The sequence below is a fragment of the Athene noctua genome, chromosome Z (assembly GCF_965140245.1).
Source record: "Athene noctua chromosome Z, bAthNoc1.hap1.1, whole genome shotgun sequence".
NCBI classification, from domain to species: domain Eukaryota; kingdom Metazoa; phylum Chordata; class Aves; order Strigiformes; family Strigidae; genus Athene; species Athene noctua.
In genome coordinates this window covers 19,771,761-19,798,266 of record NC_134077.1, presented here as the reverse complement: position 1 = coordinate 19,798,266, position 26,506 = coordinate 19,771,761, and the positions used below count along the sequence as shown (strand labels likewise).

At 37.7% G+C, this 26,506-nt stretch overlaps 1 protein-coding gene across 3 annotated transcripts in view; it reads left to right on the top strand.

Annotated features, from left to right (window-relative positions):
* ARL15 (ARF like GTPase 15) overlaps positions 1–26,506 on the top strand; it is a 226,262-nt gene that overhangs the window by 10,470 nt on the left and 189,286 nt on the right. For 2 of the 3 annotated variants that reach the window (XM_074932222.1, XM_074932224.1), the window contains exons 2-4: positions 476–491; positions 2,334–2,424; positions 3,033–3,089. The exons of the other annotated variant lie outside the window; for it this stretch is intronic. In XM_074932222.1, coding sequence (XP_074788323.1) covers positions 3,036–3,089 — 54 coding nt within the window. In that variant the 5' untranslated portion in view covers positions 476–491; positions 2,334–2,424; positions 3,033–3,035. The remainder of the gene's footprint in view (positions 1–475; positions 492–2,333; positions 2,425–3,032; positions 3,090–26,506) is intronic. 3 annotated transcript variants of the gene reach the window in all.

The window sequence follows — 26,506 nt, the reverse complement described above, 5'->3', positions numbered from 1 at the left end:
AACACCACATACTGAAATTATTTTACACTGATATTTGTACTGATAGCTGGATGCTTGAAAAAATCGACAGAACAAATGCTTGTGAATGAAAGGTTGCCCATCTGCAAGGCAGACATCTTTCTAAGTCATTATGAACAGTCAGATTCTTTCAACATATGATTAAAATAACAAAGTTTTGGGGAAATATGTATGTTAGCCATGAGTTTAGTTTCCAGCTGGGGAAATTATTTCATGTTTGTGAGATGACCCTTTGCCTTAACAGAAGGGTGCATATCGGCAGAGATGCATGCTTATGTTTGACATGTTTGACCTGATGGCTTTGTATCTCACTTTAGACATGCTAAGTGACTTCTGTTAAGAATAAGTCTTTGCAGAATTGTGTCAAACAAGCTATCTTTCTTTTGTAATATTTGCAGGTATATTTTACATTATTTTTTTCTTTTACTTTCATGCTTACCATGTAAAATCCTTTCAGAAAGCAACACTAAACTGTAAGTAAATTACATGCAAATTCTCCAACGATTGTTTTATTGCCTGATTGTGTGGTCTAAAATGAGTTGCAAAAGCAAAGTAATGAAAGATTACAACTATCAATAATGAATTCACCATTGTAGCTGCAGTTTATTACACATGTGTAATTCAGTGGTCAGAGTAACATACTATCACTAAACACGGAATTATTTAAATCAATTTGTTACCCTTTTTCAGTGATTAAACTAAAATAATATTGGGGGAATGTAAATTTTCGTGGGGGAGAAGGAGTGAATATAAGAGAGAAAGTGGTAACAGCATTGAAATTAATGAGCTGTTTTAACACTACAGAATGCATATCATAAGCATTATTTTTGAGGTTTGGGGAAGGGATTAGCTTAATATTTCACTGGAAAATGAATGGGGGAAACATTCATTGGTACTGTATATGACAGTGGGAAGGGGAGATAATTTTAGAATTCGTGCCTCATAATAGCTTGTTGATTTCAAAACATAAACAGTAGCAAACCCAACAACAGATGAGTAAGATAACACAGATGTAGCTTCCTTTATTCTGCCGAAACAAGGGTCCACAGGCGCTTGCTGCAGAATTTGAACTGCAGTTTAGTTCTCCTATGAATATATAGTCTGGAACTACTGAAGAAAAACTAAACCAGGAAGACAATTTATAATGCTGTGCTTGTCTAGAATAAAAGCATATATGTACTGAGAAACTGTAGTGATTTGCTGCTGCTGCATGTTTACTTCCCTTGCAAACTGAAATAATCTTTTAATTTGTATATAAAGTTGGGGTCTGTCATCAACATAGAATCTGTCACTGTACTGCAGGTACAAGTCACTGTAGGTATCGCCCTGTATTTAAGTATGGGTTTAAATTGCATAAGACTCATGTTAAGCATTAGGAGACTTTCTAGTAGGGAGGGTAATGAAGCGCTGGGCTAGATTGCTTGGGGAAGTCATCCATCCCTGGAACCTTTGGAACAAAGTCTGCAAATACTGTCAGGAGGGGTATGGGTATGGTTTATAACCCTACTCCACCACTTTGTGTAACATAGGATTTCTCAAAGTAAGTTCTATTCCGGTTTTTCTGTGACTTCTTTTTCTGTGGGAAATTCAGAGCACAAGTTGTAGAATTAGATTTTTGTTCTGAAGTCGGGAGGGGGGGGCAGGGGAGAAATATCCTGGACTTTTAAAATTGTGCTTTGACACAGCATTTCCTTGTCAGTAATAATCTACATTGCTTCCAGTAAGAAAAGAAAATCAACCATGCTGTTGAGGTTTGCTTTCAGGTGTTTCTGCTGTGCTTTTTGATGTTTAGACAGTTCAGTGAAATACTGATGATTTAAAATTTAAATTTAACAGTTACAGCAAAAGAAAAATGTCACTACACATTTTTAAAATTAATTAATAAGATCTGCTCTTTTAATTATTTAAATAAAATTCTATTTAAATGGACAATTCAGTTGCAGGGTTTTTCTTTGGGGGGGGAGGTTAGGAAGCAGAGGCCAAGTTTTCACTGATACTGAAGTCTGTAACATCCAGCACTTCACCTTCAACATTTTAAAATACATGCAGATGATATGTGAACTTTCTAAACATATAGTAAAAATGTTCTACTTGATTGCTTTAATTTTTGCCTAGCGACTTCTCAAATACCTTATTTAAAGTAAGTCCTCAATTATTCTTCTGAATAAATCATTGTAAGCCTGTCTTATTATATTGTACCTGACTGTATATAATGGGCAAATCTACAATAGGTTTTGTTTTGGTGTGGGGGAGTTGAATTTTTTTCTGGCTCCTTTATGGTGTTTAAAGAAGGTGTTTTTCATCTGTTTCATCAGAAATTCATAGTCCATCCTCAGCCTCTCTGGGTGACTGCAGAAGACATAGAATTGTGGCATCACAACAGATTGGAAGTTGAGCGAGTTGAGGGTAAAATCTTTTAATATGATTATTCACAGCTGTAAGAGCAGATTAAATAAAATATTCATGACAGTTCTATTTTAAACATGAAAATCTCAGAAAACTAAAGGAGTGTGACTTCAGAAATGTGGGAACATTTAATTATTTGCATTGTTTTGGTATATAGAGGAAGAGAATTGAATGATGATACAGGGAGAGAAGAACGATAATACTTGAACATGGAAGCTCTTTACAGTCCACTAAGAAGCCAAGAAGCACGTTGCTCTATTAAAATGTCTCTTGCAGGTTGTTTTTAAGCCAGAGTAGATAAAAATAAATGGGACTAAAAGCCTGCATGCAAAGTGTTACTGTTGTGTACAGGTATTTTGGGGAGCGTAATTTGACACCTATAATGAAATACTGAATTAGTAACTGTAATGGTATTGGCAGCTGCTTCAGTATGAAAGGTAGCAAGTATCTGCATAGTCTGAATTTATAAGGCATTTTTCTCAGCTTGTTTAATACAGCCTTACAGAAAAAATAAAGTAATATACCATCAGGTATTTCTTTCTGGGGAGAGATGGGAAGAAAACTAATGAATAGCACTCTTGGTAATGTCTTTATTTTAATTTCTTTAGACTATGTCTGAATGCATCCAGCTCTCATTTGCTGTTTGTAGAATTGGCATTTACACGGTAAGGCAATGTTCTAACTAACTAAATAGTTTTTGTTAGTGTTAATGCCATTTGAGTGAAAAGAAATTTCTTACTCTTTTGGGATCAGGATTAAGTAATGCAGTTAGCAAAAGGGATTTTAAACAGATGACAGCATGGTTTTGTCTTGTCAAAGATTTACTAGTATCAGGACAGAAAAAGTATTCTCCAATTGAATTAAAAAGGTAAAGAAAAATTTAGCCTACCTCTTAAGGTGTAAGAAAATTTAATATTGATGTGTATCAGTTGCTGGTGTATCTAGCCTAATGTAATTGCTGAAGGGTTTATATTTGCTTTTAAATACCAGTGATGTTTGGGTAATGTAATGTGTTAAAACGTGTTAGCTAAATGCACATATTGTTGTAAACTTTGTCTGAAGTGCCTTAATATTTTCCATATGCTGTGAAGTTAAACTTCCTAAACCTTTATTAAGTTATAGAAAGGAAATATGAGGTTTACTTCAAACATACGTCCCAAATATGTGATTTTTTTTTTTTTTTCGCTGCTCCCAGTTGTTCCAGTTAATGATGATAACAGTTAGATGAATAGGGTGTTTCACAGAAATTCATTGTGTAAGCTAAGCTTTGCTCAAGTCATGCGTCAACTCCTGGAGCTTTTGGAGTGGGAATGCTGTTCCTACAGTTAATGCTTTTCAGGAGGAAGCCTGGCACATACGACTTCCCGTTTTATTAGGATGTACAGTCAAAAGTGTAGGAAGGAGACTTTTGAACAACTGTGATGAGGACTGTACCAGTAAGTCTTACTTCAGGACAGAATTCCAAAGCTTAACATTTGCTTTGATTCTCAGAATTTGCTTATAGGTAGGGTTTAATATGTGCTTGAAGTCTTTTCCTGTGACATCTGCCGGCATTCTGTTTTCAACATCTAAAAGGTTATTTTCTAAATGGTAGAAAATAACAGATTTGGGCAATATGGACAAAATCCTCATGGAGGGAACTGCTATTTTCAAAGTCAAAGGCATATTTTCCTGTGCTATGTAAGTTCTTTAGGAAGTCTTTCTTTCAAAGTTCCTATGTGATAGTAGTATGCTTATCTTGAAGGATCATAGACGGTTACAGTATGAGGTTTTTTAATGGCTGCAAGGTATGCAAACCATCTGCCAGCTCTTTAGAAGGCTATAGTAAGCTGTTCAAATTAATTTGGGAGGATGTCCAAGTATAAATATTCGTGTATTGCAGAATCAGGTTTAAGCAGGTATAATGTGGAACAACATACACCCTCTGACAATAATTGGTTCTGTTTTGGTTTGAAATAGGTAAATGTTGCGTGTATACTGCAGTGCACTGCTGAGTTCTGGTAGCTGCAGTTACAGTGATAGTCGGATAACTGATATCTCATTGTGACTGTCTGGGCAGCATAATATTTAATTTTGTCAAATGTTTTAAATTGCAAAAATATAAAGAGCTAGCTTCATTTATGAAAATGCTGAGAAGAACTGATTTCATCAACTGCTGGTATTTAAGGGAGGAAAGTGAGAAGGATGATGAGTAGGCTTCAGAGCATCCAGAGATGCACTGTTGTGGCCACAGTGTAGAGGGAGGACATGTGTCCCACGTAAAGTGTATTTGGAGGCTAAATGCTCCTTTAGGAAAATGCTAGGTTCTGAGAGTACTGTCACTGGGAAGGCGAGTTTCAGGTGATCTAACTGGAGAGAGGGTTTGGACAGCTTTGGTATCAGAGTGAAGGGAGAGGCCTGCTGAAGTGAGAGCTATGCGGAAACACGGTGTGTTAGTTCCTCCCTCTGCACTGCCCTGCTCTTGCTCAGTCGTGTAACTCAGTCACTGGGTTTGTTGCTCAGGTATGCGAGCAGTCTGGCAGCCAGCAAGTATGGTGCTCCCTACTGATGTCAAGAAGCAAGACACAAAACTCCACTTCATATATCCCATTTAATTAATTCCATATATCTTGTACTGTGTGCTTACTACTGCATGCTGTTTTGCAGATTGAATAGATTTTTTGTTTTGTTAACTGATTTTTTTTAAATCCAAAATCTAAGCAGCCTCTCAAGTGCCGGTCCTTACCAGCACCATGTGTTCAGTTTGCACAGTATTACTTGGACACTTTCTGTTCTGCATGTCTTTGTTGTACAGTGCTGCAACTATCTTGCAAAGGTTTCTTTGGACTACAGACATCTCAATTGTTAGTCTGTTATCAAGCTGTTTATCAGTAATGCTCTTGAGCACCCATTACTTCAGCTGTGCGACTCCATTAAATAGGCTTCCTGTTTTTCAGGCCTGTACAGATTATGAGATGGAGGAAGGTTTACATAGTTATCCATGGCAAAAGAGCCTGTGCTGCCTTCAGCTACCATGACTAAGAAAGAGGATGAAGCTTTGTTATCCTGAGCTAGGAAAAACACATCTTTGCAAGAGTGCAGAGAGATGTGATGCCCATTTTGGGGGAATTAAACCAGATGAGATTACTTAGAAGTGTATACACTTGAAGGGGGAAGTAGAAAAGCAGAGGTGGTTAATATAAAACCTGTACAGGTATTTGTAAGGATTTGAAGCCGAAAGATATGTATCCTAAAATGAAAACATTGTCATAAACTTAAATGAAAAATTTGTGATAAAAAATCCAATCAAACTCGATTTCCTCAATTTCTTCTTCTTCTACACAACTAGTACCTTCTGGCAGAAGTACCAGTCTTTTCAGATGCTTCTTCCACCATACTATTGTGAGTCATATGTATCATTTGGAAGTGTGGGAACAGGCAGATAAATCAGTTCTTGAATCTGCATGATTGTGGAGATTTTAAGAATATGACAGTTTGTAGCAAAGATTATCATTATATTGCCATTAACTTTCTTTCTGTTTCTGATTTAATTTTCTCAACCAGATAAAAATCTTAATAAAATAATGGTGGAGAGTTCAACCTACATGAACTTCAGAGGAAAAATAATCCAAAATTTGTTATCCTGTGAGCCAGTTTTTATAATGGGACATTTGCTGCCTGTAGAGGTATTTAGGACTCCACCTCAGAAACAGCGTGCATGATTGTATGCCTGCACATCTTCCCTGGAACATACTCTGATACTCTGTACTAGGCTTTGAGACTTTTTCTTCTCAACTGTTTGCATATAATAGTAAGCTTTTTTGAACAGGGGTAATAAGGTATTATTTTCTATCCCTACTCCCTAGATGTGATTCCAGGAACAAGCAAAAAGTAATTTTCCTATCACTCGTCGTTTTGGTTAACAAAGCAAGGACAGAAGCCTCTGCAATGGTGAGAACCATGCAGTAAAACTAAGGAGACTTAGTGGAAGTGTGTTCTTTGCTGGTATGCATTAGAAAGAAAAATACTGGAAAAGAATATTTTCCCTTTTTAGGAAATTAGAAAGTAACAGTTCTCCTTGATTGCAGAATACGGCATCAATAGATAAACAATTATAAAACACTATTTTAAGACCAAAACAATAAGGATAACAAAGTCCTCTGAAGAGCTTTCTGCTTCTCAGATGCTGGGTATGGCAAAAGTGATGCACTATAGCAGCATTGCATCAATGTTGACATCTTCCTGAGAATGATGAGTAATGGATATTTTGGTATTAGTAGCCTTTTGACTTGAATTTGCACAGTGAGATGTGGAAATAAATGAGGCATTTATACAGCTGTGCTTACTATAGTTTATATAAGGTAAGTAATACAAATGCAAACATACTTTTAGTTCTCTGTTTTACTTTGGATTAACTTACATTTGTCTGTTTATAATGATAAATTCATGTCTTGAAATGGTTTGGCTGGAAACAGCTGGTGTGCTAAGGAATTTGACATTAGAACAAAACAGAAATAACATCTCTTCGTGAAGTGGTGGAGGGAAGCTCTTAAGAGAAGATAAACCAACTGCAGCACTAACTAAAGGCAGTTATGGAATAGGAGTAATCATGGGGCATGTTTGGAAAGGTTCAGGAGCCAGCCTGTGACTTACAGTATGGAAAGCTTCCTGTGAGACTCTTCCCCTCTCTGACGTGGTTTCCCATTGGAAAATGCAAAGTTAAAGTAGTAACAGAGCTCGTATAGCATATCCTGTCTACTCCTCCCTTTCCCATGTCATGTCCTTGACATGAACAGCAAAACAAAGGCACAAAAGTGTAGCAGGAAAAAATCCTTTTATGTGCTACCCTTTGGGAAATGTGGACAATTCCATTTACAGTCACTGTTGATATTCTCTGGGTAGACTACTGGAAAGGAAAGGTATAAATGTTTTCAACTTCCAGCCTTAAATAAAAGGTACTTGCTGTCACCAGAGTCTTGGCAGTGACTTGCATTTGATGGGAGTATGTCCACTGTGTTATTGCAAATCTGTCATCAAGCTGTTTGAACCATGCTGGTTGTGGTGTGTGTTGCTACCACCTAAACAGGAGAAAAAGAAGCAGAAAGTTCTGATGCATGTGTTATTCTGTGCATGTGAATGTTAGCTATAGTGTGGATATTTTTGCAATGAGACTCTCCCTTTTGCTTTTCTGAAATAAACAAAGAACTGTAACAGGTTTGGGGTGTTGTTTTTTTTTTTTTTTTTTTTGTTTTTTTGTTTTTTTTTTTTCCAAACGAAGAAAGTAAAGGCAGGTGACACGGGAAATCATCAAGGCTGGGATGGGGAGTGAGGATCAGAATACCGTTCTCTACACTTTCTCTCAGCAGAGTTCACTGGTTAAAGTAAACTACTTGAATTTCTGAACAGCCTCTCTTTGTGGCCAGAGCTCATATTATCTGCTCAAAGAGCTCAGCAGCTTGGTCTAGCCAATGTTGCTGTGACAGCATTACTTCCCTGAACTATTAACTGATTTGCACTGTACTTACAGCCCTTTGACAACCTCTGACAACTAGTAATTGATTTCACTGGGAAAGTTATGGTTTGCCAAATTAGCCAGTTATTTTTTATCAGAATGAAATTCCTGTTTGACAAACTTGAAAGCTGCAATAGGTCTTTGTCCTGAACTAGGGACTTTATGAACTAAGGTTGTCTTCCTTCTGACTGGTCTCTGCTGTCCATGTTCCCATCCTGCTCTAGGAAACAGCAGTGTTGTTCCACAGACCATTAACTTTACGGAGGACTAGAAAAAAAGCCCAAATCCTCAAGAGTCTCAAATCTTTTCTGTTCAGGCAAGTTGCTGTTCAGTTTGTACTTATCAAAGCCGTGGGGTTAGTTATCCTGTACATAAACACTGGTTTGCATCTTCGCTTTCGAAGTCAGGATTCCTGATCTTCAATGCTGATGTCTTTCCAGAAAACAGTTGTGTAATGTACTGGCAAAATGCCATGTTTTGCCTTCAGTGGCTGCTCTGCATGAAATATAAACTACTCCTGTGGGCTCAAGTGATGCAGGGGGTGATTGTGTGAGCATGGAATTTTCCTGATGGCCACTGCTGAGCATCCTTTTTTTGTACAGTTTGCAAAGTAGCCTCTTTTAATTGTAAAAATAAAAAATAATTCTTTTAAATGAATAATAGATTTATAATGTAAATTAAAAGTACATTGCAAAGCAAAGGTATTCAAAATCCTGAGTCTCCTATGAAAAATATCACGTTTGAAATTTGAGCTGTCCTGCGGCTGTAGACTCAGAAAGACAGCAGTGGGGCATGTGGAATTACTGAGTGGCAAGTGTACAAATCCAGCAGTTAGCTATATTATTTGAATTACTGAGGGAGCAAAAAACTAGAAATGTCTCTTCAGTGAAAATAATTCTTTTCTTTCACATTCTGTAGTCCAAAGGTTGGGACTGTGTATAGCCATGAGGCTTGCAAAAAAAATTGGTTAATTTGCAAGGATTCCTGGAGTCTGGCTGGGCAGTTCTAAACTGTGGTAAAAGACTGGCCAATGATTATGCTAAAAGTTGCATGCATTGTTCTGTGTATGCATGTTCAGTCACATCCTCTACTTTGTGCAGCTGCATAAATAAGAATCTAACAGGTGACCTGCAAATGGATATAGTGAGTATTGGCGATATACCATTCATAGTATTTCCATACAGCTGTTTTACTTTATTTATTGCTCTGTTGTTACTCAGTCTTCCCAAAAGTGTGCTTTTGAGTAAAGAATTGTGGATTGTTTCTGGTTGGTCTGTATTTGCCTTTTAACAACAGGTGGACAACCACAATGAAAATTATTAGAAATAGTAGAAATTATATTTCTTTCAGGATAATTACCTTTTACACAAAATGTCATGTTACTGCAGAAGTGGGATCAGTCTCTTCATGAGGTCTTAGGCTAGTTTTGATACTGTGAGCTTAAAAGCTTGTCTGTTTTCCTTAGACTGATAAAAGATTTTCCCTATGAATGTGCTTGCACTGTATCCTGAGGGCATCAATCATACATTACTACTATGATTACTACTGTAAAATGTTCGACTCTTTTCTGAAGACGTGGTGCGTTTCATAGAATCATAGGATGGTTTGGATTGGAAGGGACCTTAAAGCCCATCTTGTTCCAACCCCCGTGCTGTGAGCAGGGACACCTTCCACTACCTCAGCCCTGTCCAACCTGGCCTTGGACACTTCCAGGGATGGGACACCACAGCTTCTCTGGGCAACCTGTTACAGTATCGCACCACCCTCATAGGAAAAAATTTGTTCGTTGTATCTAATCTAAATCTACCCTCTTTCAGTTTAAAACCATTACCACTCATCCTATCACTACACTCCCTCATAAAGAGTCTCTCCCCGCCTTTCCTGTAGCCCCCTTTAAGTATTGGAAGGCCACTCTAAGGTTTCCCTGGAGCCTTCTCCAGGCTAAACAACCCCAACTCTCTCAGCCTGTCCTCATAACGGAGGTGCTCCAGCCCTCTGGTCGTCTTCATGGCCTCCTCTGGCCTCACTTGAGCAGGTCCATGTCCTTATGCTGGGGGCCCCAGAGCTGGATGCAGCACTGCAGGTAAGGTCTCATGAGAGTGGAGCAGAGGGGGAGAATCCTCTTCCTTGACCTGCTGGCCACACTTGATGGAGCCCAGGATACGGTTGGCTTTCTGGGCTGTGAGTGTACATTATTGGTTAATGTTGAGCTTCTTGTCAGCCAGCACCCCCAAGTCCTTTTCCTCCAGGCTCGTCTCAATCCATTCTCTACCCAGTGTGTATTTGTGCCTGGGATTATCCCACCCATGTGCAGGACCTTACACCTTGGTTTTTTTGAGAGTAGGTATCTTTTAAGGGAAGAGGTCATACAAGTGAACAGTAGATTACAGAAATTAAAGGAAGTGCATCAAATGACAAAATTTCATCTGAGCTTATTTTTGGGAAAAGACCCTTCTAATTCTCTCTGTTAATATCTTTCTGTTCTTGGTGTTCTTAATGTTTCTCCTCACCATAGAGTTGAAAGTGCTTGCTCAGGCGTTGAAGTTAGTTTTCGAAGTGGTCTGCTGAATTTCTTGCTGCTCCAGCTTCTTTGTAATTATAGTCCGTTGTCTTCAAAATGCTTTGAGATTGTGTTATGTGTAATTAAAGCCATAAATGCTTTTGTGTAGGCTGTTCTATAGCATCCTTTAGATCCCTTTAGAGTAAATAGCCCTTTTTAGATCAGCCTTCTATTGCAATGTTTGATTATATTTCACACAAATCTTAAACCTATTTATGTTCTGTAATATGAAGACGTTTAAAGAGTGCCACTTCATTTTTATTGGCAAGGATTTATATAGTACAAAATGCCATTGAATTTTTAAGGAGTTTGTATTGCTGGGTATTATGTTGTTGAAGAGTAGAAAACAATGGGATTTAATAGATACTGTAACCTAATACAATGGTTCCACTAGTGTGAATGTTAATAAATACACATACTTACATTTCAAAACTTTGCTTTTGAGTAATTAAGTGTATTAGTATCTCAAATGCCATTCTGGGCAATAGACTTCTAAGAACTGGTAAGATGTGAGAAGGGATATCAAGGATGTCTTGTGTCCTGGAAAGCAGAGGTTACTTACAGCTATCACATGGTGTGTTGTAACCAAGACTTTAAAATTATTTTTCTGGTATTGTCACAATTGCCTGTGTGAATGTAGGCAAATCTCTTGTATCTCCCTTCGCAGCAGTATTTCTTCTAAGGCTTCCCAAACCTGCAACTTTAGTTTCCTAGCTGTATTTGGTACTGCTAGACCCATTTGTTTCACTCAACCCATTTGATATCTTATTTAAGAGCACACAAACAAACAATTTTTTGTGCAGTTATTTTATTAAATGTTGCATCTCTGGCCAACACATGACCTACCCTGTTTGCTTATCTTTTTGCTCTTTGAAGATCAGTGCTGTGTGCTTTTAGTACAGTTCGCTTCTTGTTGAAGCGAAACATGTAGTGCAGTGCATGGGTCTTCATCAGTTCAAGTCATATGAAATACATCTATATGTCCTGTTTGAGGTGAATAGACGTGGCAGAAGAGCTCCAAGACTACACAGAGGTGATTTTGTTTGCAGCAGTTCTAGCTAGCACAAGGTTGAAGCTCCATATAATCTGACTCTTCTGTGGCAGTGTGTTGGTTACCTGGATGGGGAAACGTGTAAGTCCCTCCTCACCTCCTCAAAACTCCTGAGCATCAGCCACATGGTGTGGTTCTGAATGTTTAAGTTTTATTTGGTTCAGCTGCTTATGGAATTACTTCAATGTAATCTGCTAATGTTTGTCACTGTCTTTTCTCTTTCATTGCACAATTCAGTTATTCATTATTTGATCTATTTTCTACACTCTCATCCTGTTCAGTGGCCCGTTAAGCATCACGTTTGTTTTCTTCATCGGTCTGATGTCATTCTGCTTCGTCCTGGCCTCCTCTGTTAGATCAGACTTCTTGCCCCTGACAAAAATAATACTTTTTATTCTGTACAGCTCACCTCGTTTCTTAGTGTTCCTTTAAAAATTTCCTCCAGTTTTAGAAGAGTGTTTTAACTTCTTCAGTTGTTTGTTGCGATGAGTGGTGGAAATGGGAAGGTGTTCATGCAGATGAAACGTTTTGAGGTAAATGGTATGCTAGAGTCTTTTTCCTTCAAATTCCATTTATGATGGCTTTTTTAACCAATGTTGACACTGTAGTGTAGTCAGACAGCATTCACTTCAGTTTATGGAAGGTGATTATTTGTTCCCTGATTCTAAAACTGCATTCATTTCCAAAACATGGGAGATTTTGTTTTGTATCCAGGTCTGTGTTATGTTAGTGTTCTCTTGAAGATCTGCTTACTCCATTTTGTTGTTATCTTGAATTACATAGAAGACATTCCAGTGCATTTCTCTGGATTATATACTCTTAAGTAATAGCCCCTCTGTATAGGGTCATACCTAGAGGCCCGACAGAGGTTGATACTCCGATTCCTAGCGTAGTCTCTGCTGTCACAAGCAGACTATGGGCAGATAGGGATTGTATCAAACGCAGTGTGTGTGGAAACCGCAAGTTTGGTGCTGCATGCACTTCTTGTTTACACTTGGAAAACAAGGTGGGATTTGTTGTGAAGTTGAATTTGTACAGACACAAGATCCCAAAATGCTGAAGGGAAGCAAGCCTGTAGAGTAAAACTTGACAGAAGACTTTGATTACTGACATCAAAGTCTGTGTTTCAGATCCTTTTGCCTTGCTCTTTATAAGAATTGTGTGTTGTTTTTTCTCTGCTTGAATTCATTCACTATGAAAGAGAATGAATCTACTAAGAGAGAGGCTAGTAAGAGCAGGCTGGGTAATATTATGGGATGTTAGAGAGAAGTAACTCTTTGATTTATGGGGTTCTAAAATTCTTTTCACTGTAACATCTCACCTGACTTTGAACAAGAAGATAACTCTGAAAGCGATTAAGTGTGGAAATGCACACCTTGACATACCAGATTAAAAAGTAGAGGCTTGAGTAGCATGAGAACCTCAAATACCAGACCACAGCCTTTCAGGCAAGAGTAACATGGGGGTCATAAAATGGAGTTCTAAATCCAAATGCCCCATAAATATGAAGGTGAAAATGTATATATAAAAAAAGTTGCTTTGCAATGAGCTATGCAGAGCTAGTGGAAATGTGAGGCTCTAGGGCTATCGGATAATGAGCAAGAAAACCACAATAGAAGAAGCTGAGGTTTTAGGTGTGTGTTCTGCTGAGCCAGTAATGTAACATGAATTAATCTTATATGAGCTATCACCCTCTAATAATAATCCAGTGGATGGTAAATCAGTTTCAGATGGACAGTATGAACAAAGCTTTTAGTAGGTACAAAGTTTGAATGTATTTGGAAATGCCCATGGAACTCTTCTTCATAATGGTTTTATTATTCTTTCTGCTTGTTTCCTGAATCTTGCAGCTAGTGGCTCAACTTTCAAATTTTATGATGACACACAGTCTAATTCTTTTTTCCAGCAGGGTAAACTGAGGTGTAAAATGCAAACAATTTACTGGTATTTCACAGCAAGTTCTAATCAGCATCTTGTGGTTCTGAATCATGGTGCCTTGTGTCTGGGTATTTGAATTCTGACATTAGCCTTCTGCTCTTTTTGCTGCTGAAATTAGAACATAATTAGAAAATACACTGATTGCAAATCTGTGAGTTCTAATACTGGATTGAGAAAAGATAGTCTTGTTTTGTGTGAGTTAGGGTTTTCCCCATTTAAAATTCTTTAGTGTAGGAAACCCTTTCCTGAGGAAGGAAGGTGTTAGTAATTTGCTCTACTTGAATAATATTGCAGAGAATGGTATTTGGTTTCATGTTGTCACTGCTCTGTTCCCTTTCTGACCTTTTCAGGATTTCTTTAGGTGTGATAGGTGTGCCAGGTAAGATGAAATCTTTTTCCTGTTAGCATCTGCTTCTAATTAAGTAACCAGTTTTTTCCATAGATGCTGTGATATTGTATATTCAGGATTTTTGGTTTTTGATCCCCTCTTCCCTTCACTGCTAGAAATTTTCTTAGAAAACCTTGTGCTATATTTCAGCGTGTGTATTGCCTGCTTACCGTAACAACAAACTGCAAGGAAGGTCTTCTGCTCTTAATGAGAAAAACGTGATCAGTGGAGAACTGAAAAGAGAGAGTGCATAACAAATGTGGTGCCAAAAAAATTATCTATTTATCAAAGTCGTATATGAAGTTTTAATATTATACACTCATTATGTTGAAGTATTGCAGGTCTTAGTGTTGCTGTTTAGACGCTAAGCACTGCTGTATTCTTTAGCTCTTAAACTGACTTCAGTTACTTTCTGATGGTTATGTCTGTGTTTACTACTGAAAACAGATTCCTTATTTGATGAGCAAGCTGATTCTTGGTGGAGCTTTGCAAGAGTTATTTGGGATACCAAATAAGACTTTTCTGTAAAGGTCTTTTCAGTCGCTCTTCTGGGTTTGTCAAGGTTGAAATGCCTCCTTTTTGAAGAAGACCTTAAATGAAAAAGTGTTTTAAGGATAGATGAATTAATGGATTAACGTGTTACTGATGCAAGGTTTTATGGTATGGATTGGTAAAATACAAGAAGCCTCAGAAACAGAGACTTCCTTGATGAACCAGTGATACTGTTTTTCATGTTCATAGGTTAGGATCATAACAAATAGGGCTGAAAGAAGTGAGCGTCATCTCATTCATCCCTGGCTCAGGAGCAGGATGAGCTATGGCCAAACCAGCTCTGACCAGACTGGTTCTCTAAAAAAACTCAGCAGATTCCCTAATCTCCTCTGGCAATCTCTCTCTGAGCTGGACTAGCTGTACTCTTCTACACACTGTTTTTCTAAGATCTAACATAAATCTCCTGTTAATCTCTCTTGCTACAGTTTAAGCTATTCTTTGTCTTACACATAGCAAACAGGGAGAAAAGTCTGTTCCTTTGTTGTTTGAAAATTGGTTGTCACGTACTTTTTCAGCTTTCTGTAAATTAACAAATGAGTCATTCTATACAGAACCCCCTAAGTTCCAACCAGAGTGAGGACTTATTTGTGTGGCAGGTTACAGTTCAGAGGCGCTGCTGTGTAGCTCTCAGTTGTTCTTTTGCCTTATTTACTTCCATAAAAGCAGAAGCAGCTTATTATTTTCATGCTGAATATACTAAATTGCTTGATGAGAATCATTTAGTGGGTAGATGCTCCTCTGTCAAGGATATTTGGAAAGACTATTAGAAGATAAGCTTCACCAGCATTAGCACTTGCATTTATTGGACAATAGAAACAACATAAATATACCTGGATGTGCCTAGAACACTTGAGTGAGATGAGGAAACGGATTCAACTAATGGTGACTCAGTACCTCTTCAACAGCAGTTTGGAAGATGCAGTTTTTACAGTGACAGGGTTCTTTCCCCTGAAGAATAGTATACTTTGAACGGAAAAGCACTGTAAATGCTTCAATCATTGGGTGATATTTTGTTAATGGGGAACTTGAATCGTTATGAAGTTAGGCTTTAGGCCTTAATTTCTTACTTACAGTCCAATTAACTTACTTACAGACCAATTAACTTCAGTGCAGCTGTTTGCTATGATCTTTTACAGAGAGTACTCATTCTATTTCTGACATAACAATAAGGAAGTTGCTATTTAAGAGAAAACAATGGGTTAGATAAACCAGTGAATAAATTGGGTATTTTAATATGTGTGAAACAGATAGCTTTGGAATACTTACCAGTTAAGCATCTTTCTGTTGGTTTTGTTGGAAGCTGTGAAGTTGATGTCATATGCAGGTTCTGACTTTGATAGGAAAATTTTCAGCTACACACCATGGGTATATGCAGATATAAGTGGTTTTCCAATGAAAAATATTGCATTAATTTTAGAAGTCATGCTTCAGATGTTACTTGCATAATATTAGATAACAAAATTGGTATCAATTTTTTAGATCTCTTAATTTGTCGTTTAAAGATGTGGTCCTACTTATCAACTGCATTTGAATAGGACATTTAGAAATTTATTAGAAGCTTAGTAACTTTTATTGCAGGATGGTTTCTTGATTTCCCTCACCAATTTTGGATTGCCCCTGTGAGCTGAAGGGGCAAATAGAAGTATTTACCAAAGAATGTGGTTTTCAGTGCTGTCACTATCAAAATGGTAAAGCTGAACTATGTCAAATGCAGCTGGTTCAGTATGCTTAAGAGACAGTGGACTGTGCAATTGGTTTTAGTATCTCCTGACTTTGAAATGACTGTGTACAGTCTCTGAGCCACAGTTCCAAACAGTTTTATGTGCTAGGATTCATGTTTGAGTGCTGCATTTTGCAGGAAAGTTAATGTTGTTTCCCTTGTTCAGAACAGATTCCAACAGTCAACCAGAAGTGAAATGAAATTCAAGAGCAAAGAGAAGAAGCAGCAAATTGTTTAGGGAGAAGAAAAAAATACTTTTTTTTATAGCCCCCCACATGGTGGAAGTGGGGAATGAATGCTGAAAATAGGCTAAAAGCAAACCCCCAAAAATGAAAACCACATGAATGAAAACTAACTTCCAAACAGTAAATTTCTATTGGCATTTTTTTGAGCAACACTTGTAAATAATTTGGTTTTGGGCTAGTTCCTCTACCATAGAATTAAACCAGATAGATTGTATCATTATATACTTATAGTATTTAATTTTGATTGCATCTTTAGTTAAAATAAAGCCCAAGTATGCAAGAGTCAGATGCTTTTGTGTTGTGTCACATGGGACAATTATCTAATAATTTGAGCAAATGGCTATATGCAATTTTGGTCTTAGAAATACTTCTGTATTGTGAAAGAAAACATTACATTTTTATAACTCTGCATCATACATGTTTTTTTCAAAAAGCCTTAAAGTAGAATGTATACTTCAGAATGGTGATGTCATAAAATGAAATACATTTTGCAGTGATCATGACACTGAAATAATTTAAAGAAACATTCTCTTTGTGGTGAGGACTTAACAGATGTGATTTGGTATTTTTGAGGGTTGATTGGGTTTGGTGTGTTTTTTCAGAGCTGGTACTTTTTTTCCCCTCCTCTCTGCCCTGACAGCTAAGTCTTGTTTTGGTCTTCTCTTACAGAAATATAGTATATGAGTTGTACTTCAGATTGTATTTCTTGTGGTGAAATACAGGATTATTCTAGTGTATGACATTCTACTTGGTCACCAACAATTCTAATAAATGTAATTAAAAGGAATTATGTATGGAGTCAGAGAGGTCTTATGCTGGTTTGTATCTGATGAATGTCTCCATCTGGAGTACCTTCTGTGCTGTAAAAAGGCTTTGGACTAATTATGGCTCCTTATTCAGGGTTCTCAGAACGTGGTATGAAATAAAAGTGGATGGTTTTAATATAGTCCTCAAGTTTCAGGAACTATAAGTAAATCTGCACTACTGTTGGATAATTTCTGTGCCGGTTAATTTATTTCAGTGCTGGCTGTTGTCTTCTGTGTTCTTTCCGTGTGTATGAGGGCGTTCCACTTGGCTTTTCATCTCCTACTCTGCTTTGACTGGACTCTCCATTTTGTCTTTGACAGGAACCCAACTGCACTTGCTCTCAGAAATGTGTGTGCAGAGGGCAAGCAAGTATTTTCATTGAAGACTAACTTGAGTAATTATGTTTGCTTCAGGCTCTGAAAGGTCTAATACCTAGTCATGAGAGACCATGCATGTGTATGCTGGAACGTCCTTGTAAGCTAGTGTGAGAGGATGTTCTTTCCTCGCATAACTAGCTTGAAGGTGAGATGCACCTGAATGTAAGAATTAACTTCTTGAGGTAGTCTGCCACTTCAAGAAGGTGTCTAAAGTGCAAGCAAACATCAATTACATTTCAGTGCAGTGCTGCTGTAATTAAGCCATAAAGGGTCCTTAAGCCGTCTCTGTGCCGAGTCCTACCTCTTTCAAATGTTATGGGTCTTGGGAATGTGTGGAAAGCTGTAGAAAAGCAGTTGTGCAATTACTGCTTGACAAATGTAGCCTTCTCTATTAAAACTTGGTTTTGACTCAGTCAAAATATTTTGATGAAGTTACACAACCTATAAACAATAACATTACCTTTTTTTTTTTCTATAGTTCAACATCCCGCTTATATTCCTTTGTTTAAAGCTTAAAATGAACTGCTTCATGAGGAAATGATAAGGATGGCTTTATTTTTGTTGGGGAAATCCAGGTTGAAGGTTCCGAGTTGCCACACAGTGTGAATTGGAGGATATAAGTGCTGGGGCCCTCCCTCTTTTAGCAGAAGCCTTTTTCAAGCTTTACACAAAGGGGTCTACAAAACTTGAACTAAACTTTTCTTCTCCTAAATGGCTAAACAGGATGTAGATACAAGTAATAATTCAATACAAACTTATTTTGGTGGAGCTTTCTCACACACAGCTTCTGGTATGTTGAGAAATGTAGTTTCCTTTTAGAAATAGTTCTTTCATTAGTTTCCGGACAGTGCTTAAGATGAATTAATACCATCAAATAAAACCTAAAACCTCTTGTTCCAAGGTGCTGTAATTTCTAGGTTAGCAGCAATGAGTGGTTGATTTTTATTTTTTTTTAATTTGGTGTTTTTGAAATACAGTGTTCTTAATCAAAAACTGTTACGATTTTTCTTAGGTCTTTGCAAAATATTCAGAATGGTTGAGCAAGGTGGTCAAATACTGGAGTAGAGACTTCTCATACATACGTTGTTAATAAAACGACTGTATAGAATCTGTCTTTTTAGAGTATTCCCATTCTGCAGGTGAACACAAGCCTGAACATTGTCCCCACAAAATTGCGTGCCTGTCTGTTGTAACAAATACTACTTTAAAACTATTTAATTTTGTTCTGTTTATATGTGCCTGCTCAGTAGCTTTTCTGTGGTCTATTCCATATAGCCAATCTCTCTTGCTGACATACACATTCTACATAGCAACAGGGAAATACTTTTTGAAGCTACCATACGGAGAGGTTTAAAGGCAGTGACAGAATGTGAAACCAGTTCTAATTCTGGCTATATGCTTGACTCTTTGTGTAATCTTTATCTTGGAGACACTATCCTGCCTTGAGGGTAAATCATGTAACCTGAAGGAAATAGTAAAACCTGAGATTGGCTGTCATAGCGGAGTAGGGAAGTACCTTTGTCTGAAGTCAGGAAAGAAATGCTTGTCAGTTGTGCTGATACTATGTTACTATCTCATGTACAGACAGGCTAGTTTTGAATCATCAGGGTGTCTTCAGACTTAAAACACACTGGTAGTGAATTTGGGCTTGGTGGGTTTTGTTTGTTTTGTGGGTTGTTTTTGTTTTTTTTTTTTTTTTTTGGTCAGCAGAATAATTTGTATCAAATTGTGTCTCGCTTTGGTGTTACCACACAACAGGCTTTGCTTTTTTTTTTTTTTTGCTTTTTTTTTTTTCCCTATAAGCTTATTCTCTTGTTCTGTAAGAATTAGCTTTTCTCTGAAATTTTTATTTTGCCACCCATTTGTCTTTCCTGGTTAAATTTGAGATCATTCTTACAGCAATACTATGCTTGGCTAACCATATAGGTTTGCTAATTTCCTTGCCTTAATTCCTTCTCCCATGGACTATCTTGTCTCAGCAGAAGTAGTTTTTCCATCTAGTCAGGACTAGTTTGGAACACCTACCTCTTTCATACAAATATCTGAATTGTTGAGGGGAGCCAGGATCACCTTTTCTGTTAGTGGAGGCTTTGTGTTTTGCCTTCTACATTTGATAATTTCTGTATTTTTGCATGCCCATGGCTCAGCTTCTGCTTCACTCAATCTCTTGCTTTGATGACATGTTTCAGCCTTCTACTTCCTGAACTGTGTCTAAATGGAAGGTCTCTGGTGATCTCAAGCTAAGCTGTTTTATCTGTGGATCAAAATAATTTTGCATTACTGCCCCTCTGTTGTGTATATATTTTAGGGCAGATTCTGAGACTGGAGAGGTGTAGGCATGCAATGTGCACTCCTCCTTCCTTTGTCTTTTCTCCAGTGGTTTCTTCACAGCTTTTCAAATGTGTGCTGTTGTTTGGTTTTCTTCAATCTATAGTAAGACTTTACCTAAATTAAGAGCTCTTCTTCTCAGAAGCTGATAACATATATCCTCAGGGAAACTTTCCATGAAATCTGATACTGATTGTAGTGTTAAATAAAAAAAAAAAAAAGAGAGGGAGGAGAAAATTTGTGTTTCAGCAGTTTATCTGGTCATCTGTGGGATTTGGAGATGATGCTTATTCTTGTGCTGAACGATTGATTAGTTTTATGGTAGCCTTTTCTGAAGCATTGGAAATAACGTGGAGAATGGTGGACAGTGGTTTCAGCATTCTTATATTCTCGCCTGGTTTCTGGTACACATGACTGGAGTCAGCTTGACTGGTAGATCTGAGATCAAGAAGTTTTCTGTGAGATCAGACTTCTTGGGGGTGTGTTGCTTCTTTCACTTCCATTGTGTTGGGAGGTGGTTTGCCCACTTGGCAGTGTATTTTACCTGCTCTGTGCCCTAAATGTGTATCTTGGGTGTTGATAATACCCTCATAATGCCAGTTCTCAGTTTGTGGCATTTGATCAAGTCTCCTGATGGCTAAAGTAATTTAGTGTAATTGAAGTCTTGGGGTCTGTTTTATAGTAATATTTGAATAAATAATGGCATCCAGGTTAATTCATTGAATACTCTGGTGATCTTTTCCATGTTTTAGCTATGGTATAATTGCATTTTGTTTGGAAAATTAGTACCAGAAGCAGTGACGATACTTCTTGTAAGCAAATTACTCATCTGAACACGATCTGTTTTTATGCCTGAGCTCCAGTCATTATTTTGGCTAACGCTTGTGCATTGCTAATTTGACAGTTTCATACCACGTATTGTTAAGTTGCTGTCTGCTTCAGTTGTTCTGCTGCTCACTATGTGTGCTGCATGACTGGTCACAAAAAACACATCCTACAGAGCTATTCCATGAAGACTGCATGCTTCCATACTATGCAGATGTTGACTGATGGCTTGACACACTGTGGTTACAAAGCAGTGTTTCCTTATTAAAACTCAGAATAGATTGCCACTCACAGTAAAATTACTGAGAAAAATCCTGCTAAGTTTGGGAGAGTGATTATAAACCACTGATTTTCTCATGTGAGAAGTGCTCATGATTGCCCTCTCCCTTCCATGGGTGTGGGTTTGGATACTAGGAGACTATTGTCCTCTGCCCTTCGTTTTCAAGTAGACATTCAGCTATTAAATGTGTCAGTAGTTTCTTTTTCCTAATGTCTCCAAAACTTTTCCACAAATTCACAGAGAATTTAAAAGAAGCAAAGATTACTTGTTCTCCTTAAACTTACATGGTGTTTCTCAGAAAAATTTGCAGACTCAGTTGGTCTTTTGTAGGTGTCTGTCTTTAAATATAGTTCTCTCCATGCCACATCCACAGCATTGTCTAGTGAGAGCTTACATTACCAGTGGTTAGTTAGCTTATCTTTAACTGCTGGTAGCAGCTTGTCCCTTCCAGGTCAGGAGAATGAGAAACAGCTGCCATTGCTGAATGTAGGTGTAAAAGTTCACTCCCTTGTCCTTAAGTGGCTGAGCTGCTGCCAACAAAAGGTAGATACTTGTTCCCTGGATAATATAAGTACTTCAGTAGCTATTGTGAATTATGTGTGTTTTAAATCTTGCTTGATATTGCTGAATCTATTGGCTGTCGGACTCTGAGCATAAAAATTAAAATGCTATTTTGTCTTTCATCAGGTATTAAATGAGTAGGTACACAGAAGTTGAACCGACTGTAACATAAGTTATAATACCAATACACTGTCTGAAAGCTGTAATTCAGTACAGGAAGTGGGCTCTTGTAGACGACATTGAATTGAGTGTTATAAAAACATGGTCTGACATAGTCTTGGTATGTAAACCAATTTAGTTGTAAATCAATTTAGTTGTCTAAACTGTACCCAAAGAGATTTCCTAGATACCAGTTCAGTGCAGATAATGAAACCGAGAAAATGGGTATGTTGTAATTGAAAAGAGAACAGATTAGCTGAGTTCTAAAGGAGAAATCTGTACTCCCTCAGAAATTAAATGCCCCATGTTTTAGTGAATTTGAAATAAATGACCAGTACAACATGCATGCATGTTGAATGAAATAACTACATGTGAAAGCCAGAACCATGTGGTTGTGTGTGTGTGTGTGTGTGTGTCTGTGTATGTGTTCATAACTCAACAAAATATTTCAAGGTACTAGCTTGACATGCAAACTGAGAAATGACAAAACTATGAAAATTCAGGAAAGCAGACTGCTGTCACTGGATGAGTCTTAGTAGCTCTTTAGCAAAAAGCAAACATGGGATACCAAAAACGTGATGGTGAGGCAGTTAGATACATAATTGTTGTTCCTTTACCTAAAGCATGACAGAGGTTTTTTCCCATCTCTCCTCTAAAAATGCTGTGGACATAAAATACCTCTAGCCCTCTTTAAAAACTAAAAACTTGGGAATTTTTAAATCTCTCCGAATACCTGATTTCAGAGGCTACTGCATTTGGGACTCTTCTTAGAATAGTACCATTAAAGAGGAAAATGAGTAATTTTGGTAGAGCTGATAAATCAGATGCTCCTGAATATCATTTTCAAAAACCAGGGAGACATTACATTTCAGATTTATTTTTCCTTTTAATAAATGTTGCACATTTTTCCTAGTGTGTAATGGAACATTATGCTACAACATAGTTCTGGAGTTAAGAATTCTGTATTATTTGAAGGATTAAACATTTCTGTGAGTATTTAAACATATTTGCATTGAACAGCAAACATTTTTAGAGGAGACATTGACCCTTAGGTTTTTGCTATATAACCTACAAACAGTATTTGATAACCCTGATACATGTATACTTAAACTCTCCTTTGTACATTTTCTCTCAGCAGCCACCATCAGGCATAGAAACTTAGATTGAAATTAGTGTTTTGCTCTTCTTGCTAAAACAGAATTCCTAAACGTCTGTCCCTAAAGAAAATCAGCTTTTGTGAAGTTGCAGTCTGTGTATACTTACTCATCCCTGTTTACCATTTTCTACTCTCTTCTGAAGGTTCTGTCCTGGGAAAGAACCCAGGATTAAAAAACCCCCCAAACTCACCTCCCCCTTGACAGATGCACCTATTAGTAAACTCAGCCCAGTTGACACATAATCAGCCATCACTTTCTGGCTATGATGCAATGCAGAAGATACAGAATAACTTTTACAGTGGTATATTTGTAACTGGTAGAGATACGTGTGATGTTCGGGTGCTGATGACAAAACAGATCCACCTCAGTGTGCTGACTTCTGATTTCTTATTGTTCAATAGCATCAATAGCTATAGTCACATGCACCTTTGATCTGTCATGGATGGAGAGAGGTATGGCTGCCCAGTTTAGCTGCTAGAATACAGTTTCAGTGCTCCCATATCTGTTTCAGCACAAGGTCAGCCAGTTTAGCTTTAAGTACTGCTTTGATAGTTTACACAGTTCTCTTTTTCCAGGGAAGCAGGTGAGATTTGTCACATATTCCATTGATTCTGATGTGCGAGTGGCATTCTTCATCAGAAGACCCATATATCAAACTCTTACAGACTACTGAAAATCTATGCCATTTTTAGAAAACAGGAGTTTTACACAGGAGACATTAGAGCTGTCTGATGGCAAAGCCAAGCTATCATAGGTTGGGAAATGTACAAGCAAGTTAATCCTGCCTAATTTGCCCTCCGTGTTTCATGTGTGTTTTGGTGTAGTCTTTAATTACTTACATTGCTTTGTTTCCCTCTTCCTTTCCCCACAGGACCCATGAGTCATTCATTGCACAGGATGGGTGGTGGTAATTTAATTAGCTGCTGCTAACAATTGTGGAGAAAGAGTTAGGTGTTGTTCCCTCATGTTTTTTTCTGCTATTTGAACACTTTTCTGAAGGCAGAATTAGAACACAAAAATTGCCATATTGGGTCAGTCTAAATATGTCTCTTGGCCAGCAATGTGTTTTACAATAGTCATAAACAAATGACTGTGGGCAGTAAGAACAGGAAAGGTGTATGTGCCACTGTTACCTGATATGTTACAAGCTTCCAACCCTTTTAAGTGTGGGCAATTTTGGAGTTAGTTGTGGTTTGACACCTTATTAACATTAGGAGATTTTAATGTCTGAATATGTCATTTCTTCATGAAGTCAGACAGAATCCGCAGCCTCCTTTGGCAAAGAGTTGGTGGTTCTTCAGGTGAACTACCAGTATGTGATGAACTACCTCTTGTCCCTTTGAAGCTGTCTCTGATAGATAGTTCAACAGCTATTAATCCTTGTACTGGAAGAGACAGTGTGCAGGTACTTGGTACCACCACACTCTAGAACCTACTTAAACCTTCATAAATTTCTCATATCTCTCCAAAATTTGCTTTTCCAGAATGAATAACCTAAGATTGCTTAGACTGCTTCTTGAAGGAAAAGCTGTTCCATATTTTGATCATCCTTTTTGTTTTTTTTAGGAACCTTTACCAGTTCTGTTACCCTTTTTGAGATAAGGGGAATAAAAAATACAGTGTTAAATATAAACATGGTTAGATTGAGACGTAATTTGTACAATGGCTTGATAATGTTCCATAATGTTCCTGTCCTTACTTCTAACACCTTTTTTTTTTTTTTTTTTTTTTTTTTAGAACTACCAAGAACCAAACTGCTATTTCCATGGGATTATCATAACCCAAGGTCTCATTCCTCAGTAATATAATGGTCAGTTTAGACCCCATCAGCATATTAGGACTGCAAGGTTTTTTTCCTCCATGTAGATCACTTTATTTGTTGAATGTCCCCTGCCATTCTGCTGTCCATTCAGTCTCACAGTGTCCCTTCATGAATCTTTAGTCTGTACTGTTTGGAATAATTGATATTGCTCACTGCTCACCTTTGCCACAGCAGATGCATCACAGATCCTTGAGAAATTTTGCAAGTGGTCTCCCTCCATTGCAGGAATTGACTATTTACTCTTACTCTCTGTTCCCTGCCATATAACCAACTATTTCTCTATATAAGGCTTTTCTTTTTCTGTCATGACCACTTGGTTTTCGTAAGTGAAGAATTTTATAGAAAGCTTTCTGAAAATCCCCTTTGATTGTGCTTTTGTGGGTCTTTCTGTGGCAGTCACGGCTACTATGTCTGGGTACTCCACAAATGCTGAATGTTATTTAATAATATGTCTGTGATTGTAACAAGAATAAATTTCTTGTTATGGAACAAAGCATAGAGCAGATAAAGTCTAGATCGTGTAATATACAGTTTCAGACTCATACGATTTTTTTTCCTCCAGAATTCTTTTTTTTTTCCCAGAATTCTCAGCCTTATCCCATGCCATCCATTCCCTGTATGCGTCTAGAACGTTGACTGTAGCAGCAAGTAGTTCTTCTTTAAATCATACTCCAGTGTCTCATGTTTGGTATCTAAAATAGCATCTATCTTTGAAATGTGTAGGTGTTCTAACAGAGCTACTCCACGGCAGAAGCAGCTGTAGAACTACATTTGTCAAACTGGCAGTCTTTTGCTTGTAATGAGAAAATCCCTTGCCTTCTTCAAATTTCTGCAACAAATGATGTTGCAGAGACTACAGATTTGTATGACAGACTAATTTGCTGTGATTTGTCCTCTGTGAGTCAAGGATTGTTGCACTGCCATTTGCTGTCAAAAGACTTAAGAAGGACAAGTTAACATCATTACCAGAGACGTTTCTTTGTCGCTTCAGATCTGAAGTTAGTATTTATGACACCAGCTGGTCCTCTTGCATCATTCAGGATAGTATGGTGTGCAGAGAGTTCAGCAAAGGCCAGAAATGCACACATTGATCCAAATAATGACATACTGCCAAAATGAGGCAGCATGACAGCAAACCATTTTTAAATCTTACTTATTGACTGTGCTCATTTATTTTGCCCAGGATTTCTTTGCAGATGTTAGTGCTGTGCAAAAGGTTTGTGCTCTTGCATTTTGAACTGTGCATCTCCATCTTCTGAGAGAATTAAAAAAAAAAAATAAAAATAGACATTTCTGGAGAACAGAAATGAAAATATAATGTGTAACAGGAAAGAGCATGGAAAATTATAATTTTCCCACTGTTTTATTGTAGTGGAAAAGCTGGGCTTGGAAAGAGGTGTGTTATGCACATGGATTTTTATTAATATCCGGAGTAGAACTGGTCACTGTGTCCTGACATCCTGAAATTAGGTCTACAGTCCCCAGCATTTGTTGGTAGTCAGCATGTGCTGGGGTGTGCCCTAAAGGTCATGGTAGCCCAGCCAGTCAAAAGGTTTTTGCCTGATGCAATCTTGCAGCTGCAGGAGAGCAATAAAGCAAGACTGAACATAGAGTATATAATTGTCAGTAGATAATAAGATACAGTAGATAGTGTCTGATCTACTGCTTACATGCTGCAGGAGGGAGGATGCACAGAGTGAGGAAAAGAGAATGGGTAGGAGGAAGAAGGGAAATGGAGGTTTCCTTCAACCAGTAGCCATCCTCTCATGCTTCTATTCGTCTTGGCATTTCCCCAGGGGGAATATAAAAAGATTTTTAGGA